Consider the following 14,287-nt stretch of genomic DNA (forward strand, 5'->3'; position numbering starts at 1 on the left):
CGAAAGTCAGCGTCCTGCTGCTCACGCTCGTGCTCGCTCTACATAGACATGAACGAGCATTGCTCAAAACAGTGAGGCGACACACGTCAGCTGAAACCACAATATCACTCTATATTTCACCTGCTTGGCAGTAATGTTAGCTGACCAGACGAAGGGCTCTGCATGAATCACTGCTGATCCTAGTGTTGGCTTTTCCTGCCTCAGCCTCCCGACCGCGGCCAGAGGGAACAGGGGAGACACCGGAGTTTTGGTCAGAGACGATAACGTTTCTCTCTGCGGAGCCCCGTCACTTCACAAGACACGGGAAACCTCTGTTGGTCTGGAGGAGCTGCAGCAGTTATTTCTGCACAAATGTCCACTGTACATTCACTAGATATTCTCAGAGCTAAACTAACTCTTCTGCAGTGTGGAGTGTGGAGTGTGCGCGCATGCGCGTGAGAGTGGAGCGAAAGAGCGAGAACGAGCGTGGTGTGTGAGTGAAGGCAGGCAGGCAGAGGAGCAGAGACTCTGGCCCTGGAGACCAAAGCTACGGTCTCCCCCGCGTCCTCCGACCGCGGCCAACACTGTCTAACAGACAGGCTTCACTAGATAGAACTTTGCGGTTTTGGTGCTTCCGTGTAGTTTGTGTTGGAGTCTGAGTCTGAACAGTGTAGCCACACGCGAGTGCGCATGGGACACCGACCCGGATTGATTTATACGTGTAAGAAGTTACAAACAGTCCCTTTAACTGGGCATTGATAATATGTTTTAGGGTTATACTTTATAATGTATTGTATCTTTAGGCTTCCATTGTTTGTCCTCCTTCTCTCTCGTCCAGCTGGAAGCATATATGTGTTCTTTAATGCAGTTTAACTCATTCTCATTGTGTGTTTTTTTTTTTTTTGCCTATGTCTTAAACTAATGCAGTGCCGGTTCAGAACATGTCTGTTCAGAACAGGCTGAATGCTCGATTCTGTAAGTACCATCTTTCTGCAGATGACACAGTCATGTGCTCCTGTGCCCCCCCACCGCAGAGACAGCATTTACTAATCTGCAGACTGACTTTAACACCCTGTAACGCGCCCTGTAGGATCTTAAATTGCTTTTAAACTCAACCAAATCTAAAACTATGATTTTCTCTCCTGGAGGAACAAAAGGTTTCCGACCCTTTTCTATTAATACTCTTGATGGCGTCTCTATGCAGTCTGTTGACAATTACAAATACTCTGGAATTTGGATGGACAAAAGTCTAAATTTTAAATGCCATATTGACCATCTAGCAAAGAATATTAATTCATCATTATGAGATATTTAACTTTAACTTTTAGTTTAAGTTTAAAATCAAGTGCTAATTATGATATGAAGATCTAATTATGAGTAATTAAGTCATCATCATGAGATATTAAGTTATTATTATGATATATTAAGTACTAAATATGAGATATTAAGTAATCAGGCTGGCGATTCAGCCATTCTTATGCTTTTAGAGCTCACAGCTGCTTTCGACACAGTGGACCACAACAATTTAATTTCTCGTCTAAAGCACTGTGTTGGTTTTAAAGGTACCGCTCTTAAATGGTTCAAGTCCTACCTCTCCCGTGTGGAGTCCTCCAAGGCTCCATACTTGGTCCAATTTTATTTTCCTTGTACATGCATCCCCTGGGGTCCATTATTAGAAAGTATGGAATATCTTTCCACTTGTATGCTGACGACACACAGCTTTACCTGCCCTTGAAAAATAATAACTCGAACTCTTCGGGCACATTGCTAGCCTGTCTCAAAGACATCAAAGACTGGATGGCTTTGAATTTTCTCAAGCTCAATGACGAAAAAACAGAAGTTATTATTTTTTGACACAATGGAGGCAGAAACGATCCTAACATGGATCTTTCCCTTCTGGAACCGTTTAACCTTCCTGCGGTAAAGAATCTAGGAGTCATAATGGACAAGCAAATAAACGCAGTTTTGAAATCAAGTTTTTTCCAACTGCGGCTTTTATCCAGGGTTAAGTCCTTTGAATCTTTTAATGATTTTAAAAAGGTTATGCATGCTTTTATCACCAAACATTTTGACTATTGTAATTCACTTTCCGTTGGTGTTAGCCAAGCCTCTTTGTCTCGCCTGCAGCTTATTCAGAACGCGGCAGCTCGTCTTTTAACTGGTACACGTAAACATGAGCACATCACCCCGATTCTGGCTTCACTTCACTGGCTCCCTGTGCGTTTTAGGATTGAATTTAAGATTTTATTATTTATATATAAATAATTGAATGGGCAAGCTCCGAATTATCTCTCTGATCTTTTAAAACCACATCTTTTATCGAGGACCCTCAGATCAACTGACTAGTTGCTTCTGACTGTCCCGAGGTCTAGGTTGAAGCTCAGGGGTGACCAAGCCTTTGCAGTTGCAGCTCCGAAGCTATGGAACGATCTGCCTCCGTATGTTCGGCTGTCCCCCACACTGCCTGTTTTTAAATCAAACCTCAAAAAGCACTTTTATTTGTTGGCTTTTGGCTCGGCATGAGAGTTGACTCTTTTAATCCTTTTTCCTTTCCAATTGGTCTTAACGCTCTTGTTATTTTAATGTCCTGTTGGTTTTAAGTTGGTCTTAGTGTTTTATTGTGTTGTTTCTATGTTTTTATGTATAATTGTACAGCACTTTGGTCAACTTTTGTTGTTTTTAAATGTGCTTTATAAATAAATTTGGATTGGATTGGATATATTAAGTCATAATTATGAGATATTAAGTCATAATTGTGAGATATTAAGTCTTTATTATGAGATATGAGTTACAACCATGTGTGGTGGTTTATTCTGCTCAGAAACATCTGAGATATTGATGTGTTGATTGACAGGCAGATGAACCAATCGGTTGGTTGTACCAGCCTCACTTAAACAGCGGGCGGTACTGAAACAAACATACACAGCTTCAGATCAATTTCAAAATAAAAGGCAGAGACTGAAACACGAGCTGACAGAGCCACGAAATGTGAGTTGATATGATTAAAGAAAGCAGCAGAGCTGAAGACATCCTGCAGCTTTCTGAAGGACTCATTCAAGTGAAACAACACAGAAACTAGTGATGGGAACTCCGGCTCTTTTTAGTGAACCAGATCATTTGGCTCAGCTCACCAAGAAGAGCCGGCTCTTTCGGCTCCCAAACGGCTCTTCGTTTTACCACTTCTGCCTTTTATAATTCAGCCAAATTTAGTGCTGTTTTGACCTATTATTAATATGTGTGCAAATATATCACTTAAATTATTCCATATATTTATGCTAAACCTTATAATTTCCTGAATACCATAATTTTACATGCTGCTTCGTTTCCGACTGTCGCGTATCTTGTCTGCTATTCGCGCACCGCACTCCTCTCTCTTTCTCTCCTCTTCTTCCTCCTGCTATCTACCTCAAGACCGTCAGCACGCAGTGCACCACCTCCCCTCCCTGCTTGATGGTATGATCCTTGTCTGTCATCACCTGATTGGTTGCACGGACGTCATTAACACAACTTTAGGCTCGTTCGAGATGAACTGCTCCTGGCCTGTAAGGTAGACGAGATCAGGCGGCAGCAGCAGGAGTTGGAGACAAAAAGCTGCGGTCAAGTCAAACGATTCAGAATCAATCAAGTCAGAATTTACATGAAGTCACAGAAAGAGTTACTTCCTGTTAGATCTGATCTGTAGGCTACTTGTAGTTTTCAGACCATGTTGGGAATTATTTATGTTTGTTTGTATATCTATGTGGAAAAGTGTGTGTGCCTGGCATTGGATTCTATCCTTTATTATTTTTTATATCCACCTTGTAAAGCACTTTGTAATGAGCACTCATTTTGATAAGTGTTATATATAGATAGCCTTCATTATTATAACAATTATTATTATTAACCACACAAGATGTGTTTGTTAACAGGTGAAACCTTCATTGCACAACATGAGACTAATACAATCTAGCGTTAAATATTACAATTACACAGAATGTTGTGACTTTCTACAACACGTGTTGTTTGCTGTCAAACCTAAGAGCCAATCAGGTCTTTGATCAGGCGCGAGCCAGGCGTTTCCCATCATGCACTGGGGCTTGTAGTCGGTGGAGAGCAACTACGGCGCCTGGCTCTAAAAACTGCGGCCGCCTCAATCTCGTGAGGTTATCGTTGCCCACGTGTGCACGACATCAGAGCAAGTTGGCATCAAGTCTAACCGATCTGCATTGTGCGGCGATCGATGGTGATCGATTCTGCACAGGCCTGGCTCATCGCGAACGAGCCTATTCAGTCACAGTCAGTGCATGGAGTGCACGTGGCACAGAGAAGATCATCCTATCATTCTGCCATGAATTAATTTAAAAAAAAAAAGAAAAAACGGCTCTTGGACGGGAGGCGGCTCCCATCGTTCACTTAAAAGAGCCGACTCTTTGAGCAACCGACACATCACTAACAGAAACATGATGTCAGTGAACCGAGTGAGACAGTCAGTTAAACAATCAGCAGTTACCAAGGAGACGACACACTGAAACACTGAAATATCATCCAGCACCATTTATGATCAGCGTGTTTCCTTCCTCACTGATTGATTACTTGAATAAGAGAACGGACAGATTCATCAACCATTAATATAACGGTTAGTTGCAGCTGTAGTTCAGTCTGCTCTGAATGACTCTCTGCTGAGGTTAACACATTTAACTGGAAATGATAAGAACACTCTGACAGCATTAATCTGAGAGGAACATCTCAGCCTGCCCTGGTTGTCAAGGTAACAGAAAACCACAATCCTACAATCAGTGATCTGTCAGCAGCTTTTTATCAAAATATCAGTTCACAGAAATGCAGCTCAGAGGAGTGTTTTTATTCAGACATAATAAATATATATTGATCTTTTTTTTTTCTCGTAAAGTTATGACTTTATTCTCGTAATATTACGACTTTTTTTCTTAGAAAGTTATGACTTTATTCTCGTAATATTACGAATTATTATTCTGGAAATCTCAGATTTTTTTTCCCTCAATGTGGCCCTAATACTCCGTCGTACATTTGCACTTTGGCCCTCGCTGCATTAGACTTATATACTATATACTTAGACTATAAACTGTGTTACCTTCATCACAATGCTCAAATGTTTTGTGGCTTCAGACAGATTTTTTTGTTCTTTTTGCCTAAAATTGGCTCTCTTGATATGAAAGGTTGCTGACCCTTGGCCTAGATCAGGGGTGCCCAATACGTCGATCGCGATCTACCGGTCGATCGCAAAGGTAGTGTGGGTAGATCGCATGGCATTAAAAAATAAATAAATAAATAAATTAAAAAATAGATGTCAGCCTATCAGTGCAGATTGAGAACTGTCTGTCAGAGTTTGACAGACGCTTTCAAGACTTTGTTTTACTGGAGCCAGTCGCTACATTCATGTGCTACCCTTTTTGGGAAGATGCTGAGGCTGATTCACTTGCATCAAAAATTGCAACACTGTTTCACCTGAACTCATCTGGAGTGGAGGATGAGATTTTGACACTACAAGCTGACATTCAGCTTAAGTCCAGGGCTCATGGACAGTTCTGGAACTTACTCACAGAGGAAAAGTACCTCAACATGAGGAAATGTGCTACCTCCTTGACTGCATTATTCGGCTCCACTTATTTATGCGAGTCAGCCTTTTCCCACATGAAGATTATTAAGTCCAAATACCGTTCCACCTTGACTGATGATCATTTGGAAGTGTGCTTGAGGCTGGCTATCAGCAGCTACTGTCTGGACTATGCATCCCTGGCTGATTCCATTCAGTGCAAGTCATCAGAGTAAGGTAATGACAAAAAATGTACAGAGTTATATTGTACAATATGGGTTCATGCAGTTATGCAAGGTACACCAACATATATTGTACATATAAAGAATACTCAATATATTTATAAATAAATATATGTTTTGCATTTTTATAGTAGGTAGATCATTTTACTTGGTCATTTTATAAGTAGCTCGCATGCTGAAAAAGTGTGTGCACCCCTGGCCTAGATGCACGACATATTGAGAGGAAACGATGCAGCATGTAACCAGTGACGCTGTTTGTAAGCTGCTCTGATTGATATCAACCTCGCTGTTTCCTGTTCACTCTCCTACAGCCGTATCTGAGCTGCATTAAAGGTCCCATTTCATGCTAATTTTCAGGTTCATACTTGTATTTTGTGTTTCTACTAGAACATGTTTACATGCTGTAATGTTGAAAAAAAACTTTATTTTCCTCATACTGTCTGCCTGAATATACCTGTATTCACCCTCTGTCTGAAACGCTCTGTTTTAGTGCATTTCAACGGAATTGCAACACAATTGCGTTGCTAGAGTCCATGTTTACTTTCTGTCAGCTGATGTCATTCACATACACTAAAACAGGAAATAAAATGGGACACATTTATAATGTTTACGTTTAAAACCGTGTAATGATCTATATATTGTATATTTGTGACATCACAAAAAGACAGAAATCCAAACGGCTTGTTTCAAACGCACAATTTCTGAATACGGGCTGTGTGTATTTCTCTGAATATTGAGCGCTTTGATAGTTTAACAGTATTTATAAAGCACTTAAACCTGCTTTATAATATAAAAGACATGAAAATCTCACTTTACAATATGAGACCTTTAAGTTACTGCTAATGCTAACACAACATATCCTGCTGCTGCTGCTTCACATTAAAACACCTCAACTGGACAAAAACAATGGGAATTTTATTGTGAAGCAGCCACAGGAAACCCAACGTATTCATCACTGAGGTCAAAAACAGAAATACATAGACATGTATACATAGACATGTATATATAGACATGTATACATAGACATGTAAATATGGACATGTATACATAGACATACAGTATAAACATAGACATATGTACATAGACATGTATACATAGACATATATACATAGACATGTATATATAGACATACAGTATATACATAGACATGTATACATAGACATATATATATATACACATAGACACGTATACATAGATATATATATACAAATATACATAGACATACAGTATAAATAGAGACATATGTACATAGACATGTATACATAGACATACTGTATATACATAGACATATGTATATAGACATTTATACATAGAAACATAAACATGTAAACATAGACATGTATACATAGACATGTATATATAGACATGTATACATAGACATACAGTAAATACATAGACATACAATTTATACATAGACATGTATACATAGACACATAGACACATATACATAGATATATATACATAGGCATATGTACATAGACATATATACATAGACATGTATACATAGACATATGTACATAGACATGTATACATAGACACAGACAGGCATACATAGACATATGTACATAGACATATATACATGGACATATATACATAGACATGTATACATAGACATATATATATTGACACGTATACATAGACATATATACATAGACATGTATAAATAGACATATATACATAGCCACGTATACATAGACACATAGACATGTATACATAGACATGTATACATAGACATATATACATTGACATTGTCAGATAAGAGCTAGATAACATTCCTTATTGTTAACTAATTAATATAAGCTAATGTTAGCTAACGTTCCTTATTGTTAACTAATCGATATAAGCTAATGTTAGCTAACGTTCCTTATTTTTAACTAATTCATATCAGCTAATGTTAGCTTATTGATGTTCACATCAAACATGTCGTGTTTAAAACATGAAATGTACGATACATATTAAAAACAATATATGTGTAATGTAAACAATAAAACTGATGGCATGTCTTGGTTAACAATTACGCTATTAGATTATTTAGTTTTTTATAATTGCTCTATTATCACCATTATTTCAATAAATTCAGATCATAACTAATAATATTATACTAATAGTTATTGTTACCATTGTTTATTTATACACTACTAATCACCTGTTATTCGGATTGATCTTATTAGTATGTATATAATAGTAATATCAGTAGCAGTGTTAGTCGTAGCCTATAGATTGAAAGCATGATCGCTAAAAGGGAGGAAGACATTTCATTGTACATTATATTATATTATATTATATTATATTATACAGGGACCTCTCTACAAGTATTAACCTTAAACAAGGAAAATAAGCCAAAGTCATACTTTTCAAATATGAGGTTTAACAATTCCTTCTGATAAATGAATTATTTTCTATCAGGTCAGTAATTCAGTTCATGTCAGCCTACGGTACACAATGGTCTGCTGAGCGTCTAGCAGCGATTATAGATTAACTATCCAGAGTCTAAGTAACTGGAGAATAAACTTTGTTTTTCAACTACTCGTAGATCATAATCCCTTTAATATAATAACGACTCGTTGAAAACGGTGGAGAAATCTAACCGTTATAGTGCTTTTTATCCAGAAAAACAGCAACTCCCCCGTTCACTTGTATAGCGTTACAGGCCAGTCTTGCCAGGTCCAATATGGCGCCCACGTTGACGTATCGACGCAATGGGCTGAAGCGTCCAATGCAGCATCCATGTATATATTTCTATGGGAGAGACTATTGTGACTCGCTGGGCGCGCCGACCCAGTATGATGCCCACCCCTACTCTGCTTCTGTTTAGCTATACCCTTCCAGGCATTCCAGGCGTCTTCTAAACGCTAACATTAGCCTAGCTATAATTCTAACCAGCGCAATGAACTAGAAAGGCCCGAATATTGGTAGTTTTCCGAAAATTGATGGTGAATCAAAGTTAATTCAATAATGAAATACCATACAAATTTGTTTTAAAAAGTACCGTCGTTGATTCGCAGTGGCCAAACGGTGGTACTACAACTTCCATTTCCGTCACGTGAGGCCATTGGGCCGATTTTTAATAGTTTTGTTTTACAAAAGAACCTAGATATTGCTACTGATGGGCAATATACACCAAGTCAAAGTTATGACAAGCATTATTTTGTGATTAGTTAAAAAATCACACAAAATCCCAATTTTGCAGTGTTATTTGTGCACAATTTATGTTTGAAATGGTCAAGTTTCTGAGAAATAAAAAGGCAGCTAGCCATAAATAACAAATTATTTATATAACAGGCAGCATTTTTAATTTTTGTATAGCTTGAACTTGTTATTCTTATAGTCACCGAGAATTGAGAAATAATAAACCCTTTTTAGTAAAATGTGTTTATTTGCAAGTTTAGCATGAATAAATATTTGTGTTTACATTTTTTGATATAACTTTTGTAATTATAAAAACTCCATAATCTTATACACACTTTATTCTGCTTTCATGATACAATTTACCCCACCACCTTTATTAGTGCACAGCGGAATGGAGTAGATCCTGAAATTAGCACCGCTATGTACTGAATCGAGGATCGATTTTGAATCTAATCTTGACCCCAAGAATCAAAATTGAATCGTGAAAAACTGGAAGATTCACACCCATATTTTACTGCATACTGCTGACTAAATGAAAGATTAAGTTTGCAGACTGTAAACACTGAAGTATACTCAAGCAAGACGTATCATATGACTGATGGCTGGGCCGGTCTGAAGGCACCCACCATCCGCTCTTGCATCTCAGAAAACGTGGCAGCAAATTTCCAAACAGGCATTATTTGGATAAACTGACCACATATTGGGAATCTAAATGTTTACTTTCTCGCATTAATACATATTAAAACTAAATAAAGTGACATATTAACAGCTTTTATCTCACATGACTGACGGCCGGGACGGTCTCAAGGCACCCCGCCAGCGAATTCGTCACATCTCCAAAAAGTTACTTAAAACAATAAATATTTGTGTATTTCTACAGGACTCGGGGCTGAAAAAAATCACAACTCAACAGGTAAATTAAAAAAAGAGAAATAAAGAAATAAAGTCAAGTCTCAGTTTAATCTTTTTTTAAATTCACTTCTTTTACTGACGACTCTCTTGTTTCTGTTCAGAGTCTGTCAGGTTGGTGGGAGGAAACAGTCGCTGTGCAGGAACACTGGAGGTGAAACAGGGAGACTGGAGACCAGTGGGTGAACGTTTCCCTGACTGGACCTTTAAGGAAGCAACTGTTGCCTGCAGAGAGTTGGATTGTGGCTCTGCTGTTTCTGTAGAACTGAGAAAGGTCTGGCTGTGTTCAGTCTGAATCTACTCTGAGGGAGTGTGCAACATCAGATTACTCTTCCTCCATCCTGGATCTCACCTGCCTAGGTAAGCCCATCAGTGACATCATCTATGACAGTAATGTACTCAGGTTGACACACATGCACCAGCTAGAATGGCAGCAGACTGTCTCAGCAGCCATGATGGAGTCTGATGAGTTGCTGCCTCCGTAAATCAGCTGCTGAATGCACCAAGACGTTTATTCTCTCCCTGGTTTCCCATCCATCCCCCTGCCTCTACTACTGACCCTCTTCTAGATTCTGACCCTTAAAGGCTATAATTGATAAGTTAAGAACAGCCTGGTCTCAGGAAATAGGTGAGGGCAAAGATGATTTGACCTGGGAGGCTATAAGGTCCACCACTCTTCTATTTGTGCCAGACACGGGCTGATTCAGTGCAAAATGATCCACAGGGCACCCTGGAACAGGTGATTGCCCAGAGTCAACCCAAATATTGATCCAACATGTATCCGCTGCCACAGAGACCCTGCAAATCTAATTCATATGTTTTGGTCCTGTCCCTCCCTAACTACATATTGGGAATCTGCATATAATACACTATCAGGTGGCTCTATTCCTCTTCAGCCTTCACTTGACGCTTCTTTATTCGACGTCAAACTTTCAGTGCACCGTTTTGAAATGTCGCTCCAAATTGACCTTCTTTGGTAAAGCCATGCTCACATTGTAGATAAGACAGACAGAGTTAGAATATGAGGAAACAAAAAGATAATCCTTCTCCCAGTCTGAATAAAGATTATGTTTTTTTTATCTTTTGGCTTTTGATATTTGTGTTTTGAGCTAACTTAGCTAAATGAAAAGATGTGTCCTGATGATGAACTGATGTTGGAACTGTTCTGTGTCCAGTTTGAATCACTGATTTGTTGTTTCATGACATCTTTTTATTTAGTGTCTGGTGTCTTTTATCTCTCTCTATCTTCTATCATCTCTCCAGACTCTGTCAGGCTGGTGAATGGGACTAGTCTGTGCTCAGGCAGACTGGAGGTGAAGTCCAACCAGTCTAGCTGGTGGTCCTCAGTCTGTGAAGCTGACTTTGACCAGCAGGATGCAGAGGTGGTCTGTAGGGAGCTTGGCTGTGGGGCTCTTTCAGTCCTCCAGGGGGTGCTCTATGGAGAAGTGGAGGATCCAATGTGGACCAAAGAGTTCCAGTGTGGAGGAAAAGAGTCTGCTCTCCTGGACTGTAGAAGCTCAGGCTCAGATAGAAACAGCTGCTCAGCTGGCAAAGCTGTTGGACTCACCCGCTCAGGTAGAAGAGGAGCTGCAGCTCTGATCTGGTTCATTTCTGTTATAATGAAACTCACTTTATTCTTTTACTGACGACTCTCTTGTTTCTGTTCAGAGCCTGTCAGGTTGGTGGGAGGAGACAGTCGCTGTGCAGGAATACTGGAGGTGAAACATCAGGGAGACTGGAGACCAGTGGATGACCGTTCCTCCTACTGGAACCTGAAGGGAGCAGCTGTTGCCTGCAGAGAGTTAGACTGTGGCTCCGCTGTGTCTGTAGAACAGAGAAATGAGTCCTCATACAGATCTGTGTGGAGGATCAGGTCTAACTATGTTCAGTCTGGATCTGCTCTGAGGGAGTGTGTAGAACCAAGATCCTCTGACTCCATCCTGAATCTCACCTGTTCAGGTAAGCCCATAAGTGACATCATCTATGACAGTAATGTTTCCAGTATGTTCCTTCCTCCGTCACAGTAACAGTCGGTGGTTTCCATTAGACTGAACTGTAAAGTCATCCAGAATTAACATTAGAGATATCTACAACTACATTTTGACTAGTCGTAACGTCATTGTGACTAGTCAGAGTTCTTATTCCACATATCTATAACGTCATTGTGACTAGTCAAAACAAAATTTAGAGATATCTGTATTTCAGTCCTGACTATCCTAAATAACAGTTACAGATCTCTCAAACCTCATCATGACTAGTCAGAGTTGTTGTCATGACGTTGCTCATCAAGGCTTCCCATTGGATATCGGCCCGACAAAGCATCTGAACAGTGTCAGCAGAAGCTTCTGCTAACTTGGATAGTTTGGTAAAGTTGGGAAGATTCACAGATTCAAACTTTCCGGATCAATAACTCATCAGAAAAACATAGTCAAAACACCGACGAGGGCTCTTTCTAACCGTAGTGAGGTAGACAACGAGCTACAAGCTCATTTTAACCACAACGAGCCTTTAGTCCTCCAAGCTGGACACACGACATCGGTCTCTATGTGCAGCCGGCTGTGAGACGAGTGGTCAGGGACCGCTGTGGATCAGATAGTTAGAAGATCAACATAAAATAGAAAGAGCTCATCATCGAGGAATCTGGCCAACGAGAGCTTTGTTCACTAGAGAGTTGTGCTAGAAATGTACAGCCTATTGTAGATTTATTGTCTCCAGACACACTTTATAAACCCATACGGCTGCAATGCAGCGCCAAAGTATGTTTGAATAGCTCGTAGCACACTCTGTTGTGCTACGCAAATGCACTTTTTTTGTAATACGACGGGGTTTGTGCACGTCGCTGCTGATTGGGTTACACCTCTGACACACCCACCAAATGAGAGGAAACTCACCTCAAAAGCCTGTTGTGCACCATTTAGAGGAAACACGCCGTTCAACCCGGAAACCGTAGCAAACCAGTGCACGCTGTTTTCAGACTGAACGTGCTCCCAGCTCTCAGCCAATCATCTCTCTGTATTTACAGATCTGCTGCTTCAGCCCAACATCTCTGGGTCCTCCTCCGTGGACGGGGTCTCCGAGGCCCAGCAGCAGGGGTTTCACGTGTTAAGGGGCTCCGCCTTCAACATCAGCTGCTCCGTCCAGCCACAGTACCCAGGAGGCTCCTTCCGGCTCGCCTTCACCTCCTCCAGCTCAGCACTCAACTACACCAAGCCAGCTGTCAATCACTCCGCCCTCTTCCTGTTTCCTGCCGCAGAGCCCGCCCACCAAGGAAACTACCGCTGTGTTTATCACGTCTATGTTTTTTCTCACAACTTCTTCTCTGAGAGCCGTCTGATCTCTCTCACCGTCGCAGGTAAGATTCAAGAAGTGATTTTAGATTTCAGGTCACTACAGTTTGTGTTTAACGGGAGCTGTTGGACTCGTGATGTCATGTGATGTGATGTGATGTGATGTGATGTGATGTGATGTGATGTGATGTGATGTGATGTGACGTGATGTGATGTCATGTGATGACTGTCCATGTTTTTTGATTAGATCTAAGGCCTTTTATCATCAGAGCGATCGTTCTGCCGCTGATTCTGCTGTTGGCGAACATTGGCCTTTACTTCTACTATAAGGTACTGACACACGTCTGTTGTTCAGACCGCTGACTGACATGAAGCACTCAGTCTGTGTTTATTGAAATGAAGAGAGAGGAGTGATGCAGGAAGTCACATCTGTGTGCTTTCATGTGTCTCCAGGCCAAAAGGGGGCAGAGGCCGGGCAGACGTGAGAAGGCTGAGCCGGATTATTATAACCTGGGTGTTCCTGCAGCTGAAGGAGGGCCGACTGAAGGAGGAAGGAGCTCGGGGAGCAGAGCAGCACCTCCAAGGAGCTCATCTCACATCCAGATGGATTTATAACACACAACCCAGCAGCAGCTCATTTTAGATGAATGTTCCCTTTAAAAGGTCCCATATTGTAAAAAGTGAGATTTTCATGTCTTTTATATTATAAAGCAGGTTTAAGTGCTATATAAATACTGTTAAACTATCAAAACGCTCAATATACGGAGAAACACACACAGCCCGTATTCAGAAATTGTGCGTTTGAAACGAGCCATTAGGATTACTGTCCATTTGTGATGTCACAAATATACAATATTTAGATCATTTGACTGTCTTAAACATAAACATTCGAAATGTGTCCCAGTTTATTTCCTGTTGCAGTGCATGTGAATGACATCAGCTAACAGGAAGTAAACATGGACCCAAGCTGTTGCCTAGCAACGCAATTCTGTTGCAATTCCATTGAAATGCACTAAAACTGAGCGTTTCAGACAGAGGGTGAATACAGGTATATTCAGTCAGACAGTATGAGGAAAATAAAGTTATTTTTTTTAACATTACAGCATGTAAACATGTTCTAGTAGAAACACAAAATACAAGTATGAACCTGAAAATGAGCAAGATATGGGACCTTTAAACAAGAAGGCTGG

At 40.3% G+C, this 14,287-nt stretch overlaps 1 protein-coding gene across 1 annotated transcript; it reads left to right on the forward strand.

Moving 5' to 3' along the window:
- Positions 1–3,503: 3,503 nt before the first annotated feature.
- Positions 3,504–13,812, forward strand: LOC119480957. Its single transcript, XM_037757615.1, has 5 exons — positions 3,504–3,521; positions 10,101–10,170; positions 12,833–13,162; positions 13,345–13,427; positions 13,551–13,812. Exons 1-5 carry the CDS (start codon positions 3,504–3,506, stop codon positions 13,710–13,712), a joined length of 663 nt encoding a protein of 220 aa, XP_037613543.1. The 3' UTR covers positions 13,713–13,812.
- Positions 13,813–14,287: the final 475 nt, after the last annotated feature.

This window comes from Sebastes umbrosus, chromosome 21 (assembly GCF_015220745.1).
Source record: "Sebastes umbrosus isolate fSebUmb1 chromosome 21, fSebUmb1.pri, whole genome shotgun sequence".
NCBI lineage: Eukaryota > Metazoa > Chordata > Actinopteri > Perciformes > Sebastidae > Sebastes > Sebastes umbrosus.

Excerpts from the sequence above, each read along its gene's own strand:
- LOC119480957 (XM_037757615.1), top strand. Across the intron at positions 10,171-12,832 it reads CCTGGATCTCACCTGCCTAG|ATCTGCTGCTTCAGCCCAAC; the intron begins GTAAGCCCATCA and ends CTGTATTTACAG. Across the intron at positions 13,428-13,550 it reads GCCTTTACTTCTACTATAAG|GCCAAAAGGGGGCAGAGGCC; the intron begins GTACTGACACAC and ends ATGTGTCTCCAG.